This window comes from Anomaloglossus baeobatrachus, chromosome 7, assembly GCF_048569485.1.
Source record: "Anomaloglossus baeobatrachus isolate aAnoBae1 chromosome 7, aAnoBae1.hap1, whole genome shotgun sequence".
Taxonomy (NCBI): domain Eukaryota; kingdom Metazoa; phylum Chordata; class Amphibia; order Anura; family Aromobatidae; genus Anomaloglossus; species Anomaloglossus baeobatrachus.
This window is the reverse complement of record NC_134359.1, coordinates 76717745-76734218: the sequence shown is the minus strand read 5'-3', so window position 1 is coordinate 76734218 and position 16474 is coordinate 76717745. Positions and strand designations below refer to the sequence as shown.

At 45.7% G+C, this 16474-nt stretch overlaps 1 protein-coding gene across 8 annotated transcripts in view; it reads right to left on the bottom strand.

Annotated features, from left to right (window-relative positions):
- Positions 1-8839: 8839 nt before the first annotated feature.
- PCBP3 (poly(rC) binding protein 3) overlaps positions 8840-16474 on the bottom strand; it is a 46295-nt gene continuing 38660 nt past the window's right edge. For all 8 annotated transcript variants that reach the window (XM_075318903.1, XM_075318904.1, XM_075318905.1 and 5 more), the window contains 2 exons: positions 15234-15403; positions 8840-8876 (listed from right to left, as the gene is read on the bottom strand). In XM_075318903.1, the coding sequence (XP_075175018.1) occupies positions 8840-8876; positions 15234-15403 (207 nt within the window). The remainder of the gene's footprint in view (positions 8877-15233; positions 15404-16474) is intronic.

The following is a 16474-nucleotide window of genomic DNA, read 5'->3' as shown; positions in this document are numbered from 1 at the left end:
AAACAGGAACTTACTCACACTGGTCTTTATAACTCCACCCTCTCCCTGGCTGACTAGGTATTAACCCTTTCCTTTCCAAACATGAATCTATATGAGAGTAAAAGTAAGACTGTGACCTCTTGTGGCCAGTGGTTAAAACTGCAGCCCACAGGGAAATTAAAACTTGCTACCAAAAATTGGCATGGCTGTGACTGGCCGGCGCACCACTTGACCCCACCTGTATATAAGCAGGATTTCGGGTTTGCGCCGCCATTCTGAGAACTTCTGGGCCTGGTGCATACTGCCCTAATACACCCTTGTGCAGATTGCCACAATGTAGCCTGGTGCATACTGCTCTGATATACCCTGGTGCAGACTACTCTAATACAGCCTGTTCTCTACTGGAAATTATTTTTAAGGAGAAAAACATGAAAAGAACATCCATTAGGGAATGTGGTTGTGGCCGTGGTGATGCTGGTTGTGGTAGTGTAGCTGTTGCAGGGAGAGGATGTGGTCAATAGGTGCCTGCTATGTGCCCAAATTAAACACTTTTCTCTGGTACACGCAGGCAACCAAAGATTCCTAGTTTTTTTTCTTATACCTGAGTACCGCTGGACGAATGGTGAGACCAGAACATGTTGAGGTAGTTTTAGATTGGATGGCTGAGATTCCTCCAGTTCCATTACATTGTCTTCCACCTGGTTCCCTGCTGAAAATGCAGAGTTGGCACCTTGGACATCTTTCTTAAACCCCACCTTAACCCTTTGCAAATCAGGCAGCAGTCTGAGCACCAACACATGCAGCAGTCACTTCAACAGTTTGAGGAGTCCACGGTTCCATTGCCCAAAAACCTGGTCCTGCCTCAGAAGTAGAAGAGACTGAGTGCACTGATGTACAACCACTTTATCTGTTGGAGGCTATTGCACATGGTCAGTGGAATACCCTGTACTTCTCTGAGGATGAAGAAGCACAGGTGCCAACTTCTGCGGCTTTCTGTAATTTGCAGATTGACAAGGAGGGCAGAGGAGTGGATGGAAGATGATGTTGGGGATGATGAGGTCCTAGACCCCACATGGTGTCAAGGCCATGTGAGCGAGCACAGTTTGGGGGAAGTAGAGGTGGTCCTGCTGACCCAGCAGCACAAACGAGGGAACAGAGTGCAAAAACATGGTGGTCGGCCCCTATCCAGTATGTTTGCTGCCACTGCACACCACGTTAACGATTTGAGCTCACCAAAGCCAGAAAACAGCAAAATAGATGGGACTCCTATTCCATTATTCTTAGCTGGAGTATTCAGGAGTTGCTGCCTGCTTCAGGCCTCTAGGAAACTCATTCAATCGCATACGGGATGCACCCCAAGGCAAAAAGGCAAAAGGGCTGGGAGTGTCGGTAGCAAGCCTCGCAACGGACTGCTGGGTCATTCCTAAATCCAATCGTGAGCTTTTAAACTGCAGCAGCTTTACTGTACGCTAATGGAGGTGAAATTTTGATTCTGTTGGGGAACTGTGAAAACAGGTTCTGTTGCGGCACTCTTTCAAATTTTGTCTGTGTGGGTAAACTCTGAAAACAGGCTGTGGGGCCAGTCTTAAAATTGTTACTCTGTGAGGGAAATCTGACAAGCCTCGCGGCAGACCATTAGCTCAATACCAAATACAACTCCGAGCTTTTAAACTGCAGCAGCTGTAGTGTACGCAGACACTGTAGGACATTCTTACAATTTTGGGTCCGTGGGGGATTCCCTGCTAGGTGACTAGTGAGACTCCTAGGCCTTTTAGAGACCCACAAAAGCACAGAAGAACAGACTGTAAGACTGGATGGGAGCTATGCAGAGATCCCTATCACCCCCGTTTTTGGAAATTTCTTTATTTGATTATTTCACTGTTTAATAATCAACTTGTTCAGCTGCAACTTCCAACTCATTCTGGGGAACTCCTCTTACAATCCATTAGCAAAAACCTGGTGACTGTTTTCCTAAGGTGGCGGACTGCAGTGTCTGTAAGTGGACAGCAGGTAGACAGTATGTCCTCCTATACTGTATGGACCTCAGGATTTTTAGCTATATTGCGAGAAAACTAAACTCTCATCTTTCTCGCTCTGACTTGATAAGGTTGTCCTGAAGCAAGGAGTCCATTGTTCCCCGGAGCTCTGCTGTCAGGTGCTGAGCAGAGGAGAGAAATTCCAACTTTGACTATTTCCAGGTAACTGCTTGTCATGCCCCTTTCTAGCCCTGGTCCTCTGTCCAACTGGTGAGATAACTCTAAAAGGTGCATCTCAGCCCTCCAGGAAGAGAAGTAGAGAAGATGTAAAAAAGGGACAGAGCCAGTCAGAAAATCAGAGAGAAAGCAGGCTGTGGAGTCAAGTGAAGAGAGGGAATTAGATAGAGCGGAAGATTTGAATGCAAAACAGGACCAGGAAGGAGGAAAAGAAGAGGTGAGGAAAGGGGGGGCTGGTGTCACAGTCATCTCTTTCGGAGATTAGTGACAGGCTCAGGGTTGAAGTCTCTTTGTTTCATCTGAGGCCTTACACATTCAGTGATTCTGGTACTTATGTGCTAGTTTTTATATGTACCAGAATCACTGACATACGCAGACCCATTATAATGAATGGGTCTGCGCACACATCAGTGATTTTTCACTAACCGTGTCTCCGTGCAGCATACACGCGTTTCCGTGATTGCCGCACGGAGACATGTCTATTTTTTTCTGGCATCACTGATGTCCCACAGACCACACTGGACGTACATGAAACATGTACCAGAAAAACACGTACATTGAAAATAAAAAGCATTTTCAACTAAACCGTCTCCAGCAACGCTGTGTTCAGTAGCTGCTCTCTGCTTCTTCCTTGCCGGCTCATTTTGGCAAACATATTCATGTATGCAGCCAGAGCCGACCCGGGAGTATCTGCAGAGGTGAGAGACAGCGGCGGCCGTATGCAGCAGAGCCGACGATTCAGCACCATGGACAGCAGGAGCGGGCGAAGGTGAGTATACATCCATGTGCAATCACGGAGTATGGATCACGGATTGCACATGGACAACTCACGTGTGCCCTGAATCACGGCACACAGAGGGACATATGCATTTTTAACACATCAGTGAAAAACATCTGTGTTTTTCACTGACGTGTGAAACAGGCCTAAACATGTGCTTTTCTTTTGGCAATCACAGGGTTAATGTCTGTTCTCCTTACCATCAGCAGCTCATTAATTCTGCCCAGGTGTTTTACCTGATGACATCTTCCGGTCTGGATAAATACCCTCTGCTCACTGCAGAGAGTGCTGGCTATTCAGTTTAGTCTGGAGCAAGGCCTGGAGTAGTGAGGATTCAGTTCAGTTTGGAGCTAGGTCTGGAGCTAGGTCTGGAGCTAGGTCTGGAGCTGTGAGGACGTGGTTTTTGATGCTGCTGTCTGCTGTGGTGTGTGAAAGTAGCCAGTTTTGTTACTATCTCCTTTTCTTTGTTACCACTTCCTTTACACCTTTTGTCATCCCCTGATGCTAGTTTTAGGTGTACATGAGTTTCGTTGTTACCTCTGTCTTTCTTTATTTGTTGGTGTTTTTGACTTCTGTCCTTGCCCTTTCCCAGGGTGGTGGGTTGTGTGGGGTTCTTACAATCAGTGTTAAGGACAGGCGATAGGGAGACGCTGAGGACTCAGAATTCACTCCCTTCAAGCGTACCTCTGGGTTGAGTGATAGCTTATGGAACGCTTAGTCTGAGGGTTAGCACAGGGGATCCCTTCCAATCACCCCCTTTTTGTCACTCTCGTGACAGCTGGAACAAGAAGCACTACATCGTTTGCATTGGCTATACTATAGTAATATTTAACCCCTTCACGACAGATGATGTACATGTACATCATTGGCTTTGTCCCTCCTTTGATGCGGTCTCACATGATGAGCCCCACATCTTTTCCGGCACTTTACAGCTGATTTAATCAACCACCAAGTGCTTCTATCAGTCATGGATGGATCAAAGATACACCCCTGACTGTCAAAGAGTTAAATGCCGTTGTCAATTCCCTATTAATAGCGCTGTTTGCTGCTTTCAGTTTAGGAATAGCTGCTGGAGGAGGGATGGGTTTGATTTACAGGAACATAGGCAGGGATTATAGTCTTACAGGCCTTGCTGCTGCACCCTCAAACCATAAGTCCCTTGCCAGGGCTACATCTATTCTATTCCCAATTAATACCACTGTTTTCTGCATTCAGTGTAGGAATAGCTGCTGGGGGAGGGGTAGGTTTGCATTACAGGAAAATAGGCAGGGATTATAGTTCCCAGTCCTTGCTGCTGCACCCTAAAACCAAAAGTCCCTATCTTCAGCATACCTTTATATAAAAGTAGTAATTGGCACATTACGAATTCAGAAATAAGGAAACTGAGCCACAGATGAGCACAGAATAATATATATTCTCAGACTTTTCAATAAATAATTGCATACACATCAATAATCTCAACGTATTAAGAAGAAAACCTTATTTATATCATACTTAAATTAACTAAAGTTTCATTCCACAGTGAAGACATCAGAAGCTAAGGGATCCCCAATAATGAAATAATGAAACAAGAAATAGTAAATTCAGATGTGTCTGGAGCAGAAGATTTTTTTTTGCCTAATGTCTCTGAATATAAGGTCAACAATTTGTGTATAGAGCAAATAGATGATGTATACTGAACAAAAAACTATATATATACACACACGTAGTACACGTCCTCTATTAAGTATTGAGAAGACAACGTACTTAGAGAGATGAAGAAGGTGGCTGGAGCAATACATTTTCAGAAAGTGAGGATGTCAATGGGGACAAGGTTATACTGTACCTCATTAAAGAGAATCTTTCACTAGTTTTTTTGCTATCCCATCTGAGAGCAGTATGATGTAGGGACAGAGACCCTGATTCCAGCAATGTATCACTTACTTCACTGGATGCTATCATTTTGATTAAAAACTGTTTTATCTACTGCACATCTAGCAATTCTCTAAATGCCGAGCCCTGTGTAACCCCGCCCACACCACTTATTGGCAGCTTTCTGTGTACACTGTACATAGGCAGAAAGCTATCAATGATTCTTGAGGGTGTAGTTTGGTTTCTTGGCAGCAGGTTTACTAGTCTTCCACTGATAATCTCCTGCTGATAAAACAGTGATTTTATAAGAAATTGCACTAAGCAGTCCAGTAAGTGATACATCATTGGCATCAGGGTTTCTGCCCCTACAGTATGCCACTCTCAAATTAGGTAGCAAAAACTTGGTGACAAATGTCCTTTTAAGTTTTTATTTTATATAAATACATTACTTATCTAGGGGCTAAGATCTTATTGACTCTTCCTACCTATTTCTTCCATGGCACAATATAGTAATGTCTTGATCCACTTGGTCATCTTTATAAAGGACAATTTAGCCCTCCTCCCCACAAAAAAGAAAAGTGTTCACGATTCAGTCATCCCTACCTTGCTGACTTGGATGACTGCCACTCTTAAATTTGACTTTCAACTATTTAGCTTATGATTAGTTATGCAGATCCTTGCTATGTCACTGCATTGGTACTATTTTGCTCCTAAAAATCTAAATTTTAAATTTTTATTATTTGGTTAGTATTTTTTAAATCCACCTTTGGCTTTTAACACTGCCTAAATCCTTCTGGGCATGCTCTCAATCAAATTTAAGCAAGTCTTGACCAAATCTGATCCCAGGTATCTTCTACACAGTCCCAATGTTGGTGCACACTGGTCAACTCACTTGGGTATGTATACAACTTTCCTTCAACTCTGCTCACACGTGTTCAATAGGGTTGAGGTCTGGGGACTGAGAGGGTCAATCCAGCACCTCTACCTTATTGTTATTGAACCATTTCTTCGCCAATCCCGATGTATGCTTTGGGTCAATGTCCTGCTGGAACTCTATGTCGTCCATTTCATACCCATAGTACTCAAGTGTATGAAGTAACTTGTCTTGTAGGATACTCGCATATAGCTCAGTATTGAGACCACCATCGATCCTGGTCAAGTATTCAACTCCTTTGGCTGTGAAACAACCTCATATCATCAGGCTTAAACCACCAAACTTGAAAGTTCCTTCAATTTCTCTATCCGTTAGTCCCTTTTTCCCTTATTTCTTCCAGACCCATTTGTACCTATCAGATCCTAGCCTATTGACTTTCGTCTCATCACTCCAAATTACTCATTTCCAATCTTCTACTTTTATATAACTACATTGAAGTCAAGGATTCTTCACTTTTTTTCGGGCCACTATTCCAGACTTGTGTAACATGTGTTGCATGGTGCTTGCATGGACGTCTATGATCTCACGAGCCACCTCCACTGCCATGATTGTCACAACAGAACTGATAGACCTTGTGATGAGCCAACTTATTGTCTCTGATATTTTGCCTGGACGTCCACCTTTTGACTTCTGAATGGATGGACTTAATTTCATATTCTTGGAAATGTCATGACACTCACATAATGTAGTTTGGCTATTTTCTTGGCCGATAGACCACTATCGATGAGCCGGATGATGCTGTTTCTCTTTTCTTGGGAAATTTTCTTCTTCTCGATTCAAACCAGTGACCTTTCACTTAGAAATCAACCTAATAACACACTGAGTTATTAGGGAATGTGATAACAGGTTGTAATTTGTAGTGTACAGGAAGAAAAATATTTTTCCATCACCAGAAGCAAAACAATAACAATGCAGTGACATGGCAAGAATCTGCGTTACTAATTATATGCTAAATAGTTGCAGGTCACATTTATGTATGAGATAGCCAAGATAATTGTCTCTAAAATGACGTTAGTTTTGAAACAGCAGTGGATGGTAAGATATGGAGCCTTAAAGTCAAAAATTCAAAACATTGTTACCCTTTTGCTTGTCAGTATAGCGTCAAGTTAAAAGATGTTCAGTGAACAATCCGGTGCACTGTGGCAGCCAGATCAGGGCAGCCTTCACTTCTGCAGCTAGTATCTTTGACCCTGGCATCCTGGGTGCCTCTTGCACTTACTAGGCACTTCATGACATTGTGGGGCCTAGGAAGTGAAAGAGGCACCTAGAATACCGGGCATTGAATACTAGGAGGAGAAATGAAGACTGCGATGGTAAACCGGACTGGATGCCGGACAATAGCACCTTTGTGTTACTACTGTGTGGGTATGAATAGTTAACTTACTCTTCTTCACAGACTCAATGGTGAGGAAAAGCAGCACGAAAGCACCCTTGTCTAGGTATTCAATGGCTTGGATGTTGGAAAAGATAGATATATATCGGGATACAGTAGAGGAAATATTTATAGAGAAGACAGGTGGATCAAGACACTGGAAAAACGTGTATTGTACTGGAGGAAGTAGTCAGTAGAAGAACCACGAAACTTGTGTAACCCCAGAAAGTAAGAATTGGAAAGAAGACCAATCCATTAGTGTTAAGGCTGCTTTACACGGAACGATATTGCTAGCGATGTCGCTAGCGATCGCACCCGCCCCCGTCGTGCGTGCGTCACGAGCAAATCGCTGCCCCTGGCGAACAATATCGGTAGTACGCATCACACGCACATATCTTCCTAACGACGTCGCTGTGGCCGGCGAACAATCTCTTTTTTTAAGGGGGAGGTTCGTGCGGCGTCACAGCGACGTCACACAGCGGGCCACCAATAGGAGTGGAGGGTCGGGGAGCAGCTGCATTAACGTCACGCCCACCTCGTTGCCGGAGGATGCAGTTACGTTGTTGTTCGTCGTTCCCGGGGTGTCACACGTAGCAATGTGTGCTGCCTCAGGAAAGACGAACAACCTGCGTCTGCAACAGCAACGATATTTGGGATTAGAACGACGTGTCAACGATCAACGATTAGGTGAGTAATGTTGATCATTAGCGGTCGTTCGTACGTTTCACATGCAACGACGTCGCTAACGAGGCCGGAAGTGCGTCACGAATTCCGTGACCCCAACGACATCTCGTTAGCGATGTCGTTGCGTGTAAAGCCCCCTTTAGTGAATTTCGAAAGGAATGTATGGGAAAAATAGTTATCAAGAACATTACATGAAACACATGAGGAGCACATTCTGAGTGCAGCATTTTAGAAATGTCCTATTTATCTTTGGATACGTCCTTTGATCACAATCACCGATCCTTAGAGGAATTTAGGGGAATTCTGTAAGACTTTAGTGCAAATGATCTGCAGTACCCTGCAGCAACCACTGACAGACATAGCTCATTGAAACCTATTAGGGGATTGTATGCTGCAGACTGTAACAAGAGTTTTACCTTCACTATATCATCAAGTAAATCATAACCCTATTATATATGATGAGAACATGCTAATTACCTAATCACTAAAACACAAACCCAATTCGGATTCATTTTTTCACGTTATCATTTCATTCAAAACAACACAATAAATACATGGAACAGCAGCAGCGTAATCCTTCACAGACATATCGACTTGCCAATTTCCTAAAATTACCGTACTCTGTTTCCCCTAGGAAAATTGAATGCATAGTCTTTTATCAAAAAATATGGTGCATGCATATGCTGCTGTATGAACAGAACACCAAAAGTTATGTGAAAATACTCTGTATACTGAGCCCAGCTAGTACATATGTAATGACCAGTTATTGTAACATCATCTCTCGGCATGCATGTATTGCAATACGTTAGTTATACATAAAAGCGTATCTGTCTGCTGTAATGTGACCGCAATGGCTCATGATGGAGCTACATGGAATTACACACATGAATCCGTAAGCATTCGATAAGCAGCTTTGGCAAGTCCGGCATGTATCGCACAGGTCTGTAGTGTAGTCGGGATGATGACTGAAAATAAGAGAATGGATGGCTGTGGGCCGAAGGGTCAGAGTAGGAAGTCATGGGAGGAAATTACAGCGTGCCCATCCCGGTAACCTCAGACGTCAGCCTGGAAAAACGAAAAACATGAAAGAAGTAGATATTTGGAAGCAGAAAAGAAGCATTGTAAGAAACAGATGTAGTCTAAAGTAGTAAGGAGTGAAAAAAGATCAGAGCATAGACACTCCAATGTTAACCTTTTAACCCTATAACGCGCAACTGTAACGGGGGCAGGGGGCGCCTCAGGGGGTGTAGTCGGGTCCCCTCGCCTTGTGGGCCGCAGGCTGAACCCCGGCCCGGCCGTTACTTGCAAAACAGGTGTGTTGTTGGGGCAGAGTGTGGATGCATGGGGCCCATTCATGACAGCGTTCTTTCTGTGCTCTCCAGCTCCTTCTTCACTTTCAGGAAAGAGACAATTGCAGGCAGCAGATAAACCAAACACAGATTTATTAAACAAAGCTTCCATCTTTTTGTTTGCAGCAGGTTTACTTTAGTATGTTACAAATTACAGGTCCTTTTCTACAAAAACGGTTTCCTTTTTCTCTACGGGCACTTTCCTTTGCCTGCAGGGGACATACGTTAACCCCCTAGTAGCTGCGCTCTAACCCGGATTTACTGTAGGGCAGATCCAGCACTCACTACCGGCTCTGGATAAGTTCTCACCTCTCCACTTCTTTGTCAGGGCACTAACCTTCACCTGCAGGGGCCACTTGTTATCCCCCTGATAGCTGCACTCCACTCTAGTACACACCACCGGCTCCGGACTAGTCCCAACTCTTCCACCGTTTCTCATGGGTTTCCTCTGCTTTCTAGCCAAGAGTACTCACTCAGGCTGACTGCCTCGTCGCACTCCCACACTCTGCCCCGTCACCTCAGACCGAGCTTGCTCACCTCTCACATCTCACTGCACACCGGACTCTGCATTCAGAACCCTTCCTTCCCCACCTAGGCTGCCCTGCCCCTTCCTTCCCTGCCACTGTTACCAGGGGAACCAATGCTCTACACTGGCACCTAGTGGGGAAACAGTTTATGACAGGTAACATTTTACCATCAACATTTACAATTTGCCACCATACTACTGTGGCATCTTCAGGGGGGGAAAAAACGCTCCTTCACTACCAGGGGTCCGACTACCCCTTACATTCCTCCCCTCTTTAACCTCAGCCTCCTGGCGAGGTTCGTACCTGCAAAACAACACATGTAGGAAAACACAATACTTAAAACACAAAGACTGGCACACAAGTTTGGTGCCCGGAGTCCCTCCAGGGAAGCTCCCGGTCTTAGTCGCACATCTGCCCGGAGGCCCTCCTCAGGCGCTCCCGGTCTTAGCTGACCTTCTGCCCGGAGGCTATTTCCAAGCGCTCCCGGTCTTTGGGTGGGCAGAAAACAACAGGACAACAAGATTCCTTCTTAACAGTCACGGAAGGAGTCCACGCACAGTTCTGCATTAAGCTCCTCCCGGGTTCAGTACTTTTAACGTTGCTTGAGCTGTAACATTCGCTGGCTCCTAACAGCAAACAGATGTCTCTTCCGGATGACCACCTCTTCACGCTGGGTGGTATGCACGCAGCCATTCGGCCCGCTGGGCCCTCACATGGTCGGAGAGGGACTGTCCAGGTAAGCGGGGTAGCCTACGAAACGGCTCATAACCCGGTGGCTCCGGTACTTCCTTCTCCGGTTCAGGCCCTTCAGCCTCCTGCGGGAGTGAGGGGGTAGCTGGACGGGACCGCAGTGGGCTGCCGACAACAACTACCGGGTGCGACACCATACTCTGATGTATCACCAGTAATACCGATGCTTCTCTGGGCTTGTCTCCAGCCGTAGGTTCGGCGGCCGCTTTTGGCGCGACCGTCGGGGTACTCTTCAGCCCACAGGCTTCAGCGAGCGCTTGCTTATGCTGAGCGCGCCACGCTCTGTTCTCCATTCTGCTTGGTCCAGGTATTGGAGTTTGCTTCTTCTTCCCCTGCCGGGGTTGCAATCGCGCCGGGGAAGGTGGAGGTGGTTCTTCTTTTCCCGCTTCTGCCCATACTCCGCCCCCGGCCTCACCCACCAGGTCGGCACAGCGTTTGCGACGCCTCTTCTTTCTTGCGGCGCCGCCCACGTCTCTAGACCTCTGCAGTATCTCGGGGCAAGCACCTCCCCTCTTTGGGCGGTGCACTCCGGGCTTCTTCTTTACAGGCCAGCCCAGCGCTTCTCGTTTGGCGCCCACTTTTCGCGCCTTCACTGAATCCATGAGGACTGCCGCCATCTTGCCGCCATCTTGTGGCCTGTTCAGTACATCAGGCACCACTTGGTCTCTGCTCAGGGTTTCTCTTCTGCGGGCTTGATCCTGCCGACTGCGCCAAAATGTAACGGGGGCAGGGGGCGCCTCAGGGGGTGTAGTCGGGTCCCCTCGCCTTGTGGGCCGCAGGCTGAACCCCGGCCCGGCCGTTACTTGCAAAACAGGTGTGTTGTTGGGGCAGAGTGTGGATGCATGGGGCCCATTCATGACAGCGTTCTTTCTGTGCTCTCCAGCTCCTTCTTCACTTTCAGGAAAGAGACAATTGCAGGCAGCAGATAAACCAAACACCGATTTATTAAACAAAGCTTCCATCTTTTTGTTTGCAGCAGGTTTACTTTAGTACGTTACACGTTACAGGTCCTTTTCTACAAAAACGGTTTCCTCTTTCTCTACGGGCACTTTCCTTTGCCTGCAGGGGACATACGTTAACCCCCTAGTAGCTGCGCTCTAACCCGGATTTACTGTAGGGCAGATCCAGCACTCACTACCGGCTCTGGATAAGTTCTCACCTCTCCACTTCTTTGTCAGGGCACTAACCTTCGCCTGCAGGGGCCACTTGTTATCCCCCTGATAGCTGCACTCCACTCTAGTACACACCACCAGCTCCGGACTAGTCCCAACTCTTCCACCGTTTCTCATGGGTTTCCTCTGCTTTCTAGCCAAGAGTACTCACTCAGGCTGACTGCCTCGTCTCACTCCCACACTCTGCCCCGTCACCTCAGACCGAGCTTGCTCGCCTCTCACATCTCACTGCACACCGGACTCTGCATTCAGAACCCTTCCTTCCCCACCTAGGCTGCCCTGCCCCTTCCTTCCCTGCCACTGTTACCAGGGGAACCACTGCTCTACACTGGCACCTAGTGGGGAAACAGTTTGACAGGTAACATTTTACCATCAACATTTACAATTTGCCACCATACTACTGTGGCGTCTTCAGGGGAGGAAAAAACGCTCCTTCACTACCAGGGGTCCGACTACCCCTTACACAACCATAGAAATCAACCATAAAAAAAACAAGTAACCTAGCAGCCCTGCGAGGCCCCAGGTATGGGTTCTAGGGTTAAAAGGGACTCACCACCAGGATTTTCCTATATAAACTAAAGCCAGTGCTATACTGGCACTATCATGCTGATTCTATACATACCTTTACTTGTGAGATCGGATGTATACTTTCTGAAATACAGGCAAGTACATTTTGTGAAATGCACTGTTATTTAATGAGAGGTGCAACAGAATATCTAATAGGTGGGTCGGTTTTTGCTGATTATTCCCGCCCCTGTCTGCTGCCTGTCCTTCCTCCCTCTGTCCTTCCTCCCCCTGTAATAACCGAGACAGGGGGAGGAGGAACAGGCAGCAGACACGGGCGTGAATAACTAGCAAAACCCGACCCACCTATTAGATATTCCGTTGCACCTATCAATCAAATAAGTGCATTTCACAACCTTTACTTGCCTGTATTTCAGAAACTATACATCCGATCTCACAACTAAAGGTATATATAGAATCAGCATGATAGTGCCAGTATAGCACTGGCTTTAGGTTATATATGAAAATCCTGGTGGTTGGTCCTCTTTAAAGAAGATCTGTCACCAAGTCAAAAGTGGTTGGATTATACTCTTAGGGCGGCTTTGCACACAACGACATCGCAGGTGCGATGTCGGTGGGGTCAAATTGAAAGTGACGCACATCCGGCATCGCATGCGACATCGTACTGTGTAAAGCCTAGATGATACGATTAACGAGCGTAAAATCGTCGTAATCGTATCATCGGTGCAGCGTCGGCGTAATCCATAATTACGCTGACGCGACGGTCCGATGTTGTTCCTCGTTCCTGCGGCAGCACACATCGCTGTGTGTGAAGCCGCAGGAGCGAGGAACATCTCCTACCGGCGTCACTGCGGCTTCCGTAGGATATGCGGAAGGAAGGAGGTGGGCAGGATGTTTACATCCTGCTCATTTCCGCCGCTATTGGCCGCCTGCCGTGTGACGTCGCTATGACGCCGCATGACCCGCCCCCTTAGGAAGGAGGCGGGTCGCCGGCCAGAGCGATGGTCGCAGGGCAGGTGAGTGCATGTGAAGCTAATTTTCGCTACGCCAGCTATCACACGATATCGTACCTGCGACGGGGGCGGGGACTATCGCGTGCGACATCGCAGCATCGGCTTGCGATGTCGCAACGTGCAAAGCCCGCCTTACTTTATTCTCGCTGCTCCCCTGAGTATTCTGGGTTTTTTTGCTTTTTTTTTACATGACATATGGTTCCAGATAAATGGACCTTTTTATTTAGAGCTGATTTTTATGGTTTTACAAGGGGCGGTGCTCACATGATTCCCTGGGGACATGTCTTCAGGTTGCTCTGCAGTATTACTCTTTGAGTCACGCTCCCTTGGTAAAAACAAGTAAGAGCAGCAATAACTAAAGCGACCCATATTTCTGTATCCATATCAGGGATTTAACAAAAAAAAAGATAGTGAACACAGAGAAGCAGTGGGAATAACATAAGACTTTGCCCTGACAGATGATGTTGGAGGAGGTAACAATCCGGCATGTCCGAGTTCAGACGGGAGATCGTTTTATTCTCTAAAGGGCGCTTTACACACAGCGTCATTGCTAGCGATATCGCTCGTGAAAGCACCCGCCCCCGTCGTTTGTGTGTCACGGGCAAATCGCTGCCTGTGGCGCACAATATCGCTAAAATCAGTCACACGGACTTACCTTCCAAGCGACGTCGCTGTGGCCGGCGAACAGCCTCCTTTGTAAGGGGGCGGTTCTTGCGGCGTCACAGCGACGTCACACGGCAGGCGTCCAATTGAAGCAGAGGGGCGGAGAGCAGAAAGTCACGCCCACCTTGCTGCCGGAGGACGCAGGTACGGTGTTGTTCATCATTCCTGGGGTGTCACACGTAGCGATGTGTGCTGCTTTAAGTACGACGAACAACCTGGGTCCAGAACAAGGAACGATATTTGGGAAATGGACGACGTGTCAATGATCAACGATTTGGTGAGTATTTTACATCGTTAGCGGTCTCTCATATGTGTTACACGCAACGACGTCGCTAACGAGGCCGGATGTGCGTCACGAATTCTGTGACCCCAACGACATCTTGTTAGCGATGTCATTGCGTGTAAAGCCCCCTTAAGACTAGGCCATCAATGTAAAAGTAGTGGACAACCCATTTAATGTCTCCATCTTCTATGCGCCTGTGATCTGATTTTTGCATCGGAATCGGTTTCCTGTAAAATGACATTTGTCTCACGCTCGCAGCAGAGGCGGAGTCAAGTGTCATTAGCTCTCACATCCAATGGTCTCTCATCAGATGATATGCAGTTGTGTGACTCTGGCCTTAGCCTGATTATCATGTCTTGTGTTTTTTTATATTAATTTTTCTCATGTTTATACTTAATTTTTTAAAAGCAAATACTAAAGATGCCTTTTAAATTTGTATTGTTTGCTGTTGCCTTGCACTTATTGTGTTGCATGTCATACACAGTGGAAACCAGACTTGTGCAAGTCCACAATTCTCTTCCTGAGATCTTGGCTCATTTCTTTTGACTTTCCCATGATTCTACACAAGAAGCAGTGTGTTTCATGTGTGCATTAAAATACATCCACAGGTGTGTCTCTAATTAACTCAGATGTTGCCAATAAACCTATCAGAAGCTTCCAAAGACATGACATCATCATATGGGCTGTGCCATATTGTTTAAAAGCATAGTACACTTCATGTATGTAAACCTTTGACTTTGCAGAAAGTAATAAAAACGCTTTAAAACATTCTCTCTCATTATTCTGGCATTTGTCAAATATAAATAATTTTGGTTCCTAATTAACCTTAAACGGGAAAGGTTTATTCTGTTTTCATGTGAGATAGTGAGAAAAACATGCAGATGTGTCTTTATAGAGAGTGGATGGAAATTTCTGGTTTCAACTGTATGATCTTATAGTTAGGTGTGATAGGCTGATTGCTGCATTTCATAATTTAAGAATTTTTGTTAATAAGTTTAATCAATTTGCATTCAAATTTCACATTGAAATATCCTGTCATGGTGCTGGCTGACCTTGTTCATTTTATTTGGATCTATCAACATTATTTCAGTATTTTTCAACTTAGTATTAGTTTATAGTAAAATCTTAACACTACATTACCTGGCATTGATGAGGTACTGAGCAAGGCTGATGTTAGCTGGGCTTCCAGTGATAGTGATCTGACGCTCCGCTGACCCCTCCATGGCGCTGGCTATTTTGATTTGTGCTCCAGACATCTGTCGAATTTCATTGATTTTGGTCCCTTGGCGTCCGATGATGCAGCCTATTAGCTGAAAAATTAGAAAAGCTAAAACATATCCAGGCATGATAGAATTCAGGAACAGAAATTTTCATAATGCATTCTATTACAAGGATTGTACTATTAAAGCACTACTCCAGCATTATTTTTTAATTTTACCTCTGGAGTTGTGTTTTAAATCCAAGTTTCCTGATCCTACTACTATACTCGCCCTCCAGCGTTTTCATCTTCTATCGCCACCACTCCAATCGGTCTTTAGTGTTTCATGGAGCGCACCGGAAGTCACAATTCAATACAAGTCTATGAGAGCCAGAACGAAGCGCTCATAGACTTGTATTGCGCCGGAGGTCACAACTCAATACAAGTCTATGAGAGCCTCGTTCTGGCTCTCATAGACTTGTATTGAGAGTTTCTGGTATAACTTCTCAGAAGTTGTGGTCACAAGAAGGTGCCCTTGGACAGGATGGGCATCGCTAAAAGGTTGAAGATGGAGGATGAGTATATTACTAGGGGCAGGGACCTTAGATTTAAAGCACCTCTCCAGTGCTGAGAAAAAAAAAACACTGGAGTGCTGCTTTAAATTTGGTACAATGCAGCAACATTTTATGGGGGATAAAAATGATAAAATACAAACTTAGCAAGAATATATATATATTAAAAAAACATAAATATAAATTAAGTAATTAATAACAATGAAGATTGAGGTAAATATTGAAGCCATTGATTAATCTTTTTTGTGTTTTCTTATATGATCTGAATATGGTAATGTGGAGGATGATTAATAGAGTTTATATATATACAGTATGTCACACATAATACTTGGCATATGGTCAGGTAAAAGAGCATCAATTGGCTTATAACAACCTTTTTCCTGGTAATGAGCATTCCCATTGAAGACGTCACTGCCTGCTATTTGGATATGTCGTCTGACTCTAGGGTGTGTGCCCACGATCAGGTTTCACAGCGTTTTGGATGCAGCATGTTACAGCAGTGTCCAAAACGCTGCGTTGTACAGCACAAGCACAGTAGATGGGATTTCTAGAAATCCCGTACCTGCTGTGCTTGTACGGCCCGCAGCGTAAACTGGCCTGCGGTGCGACTT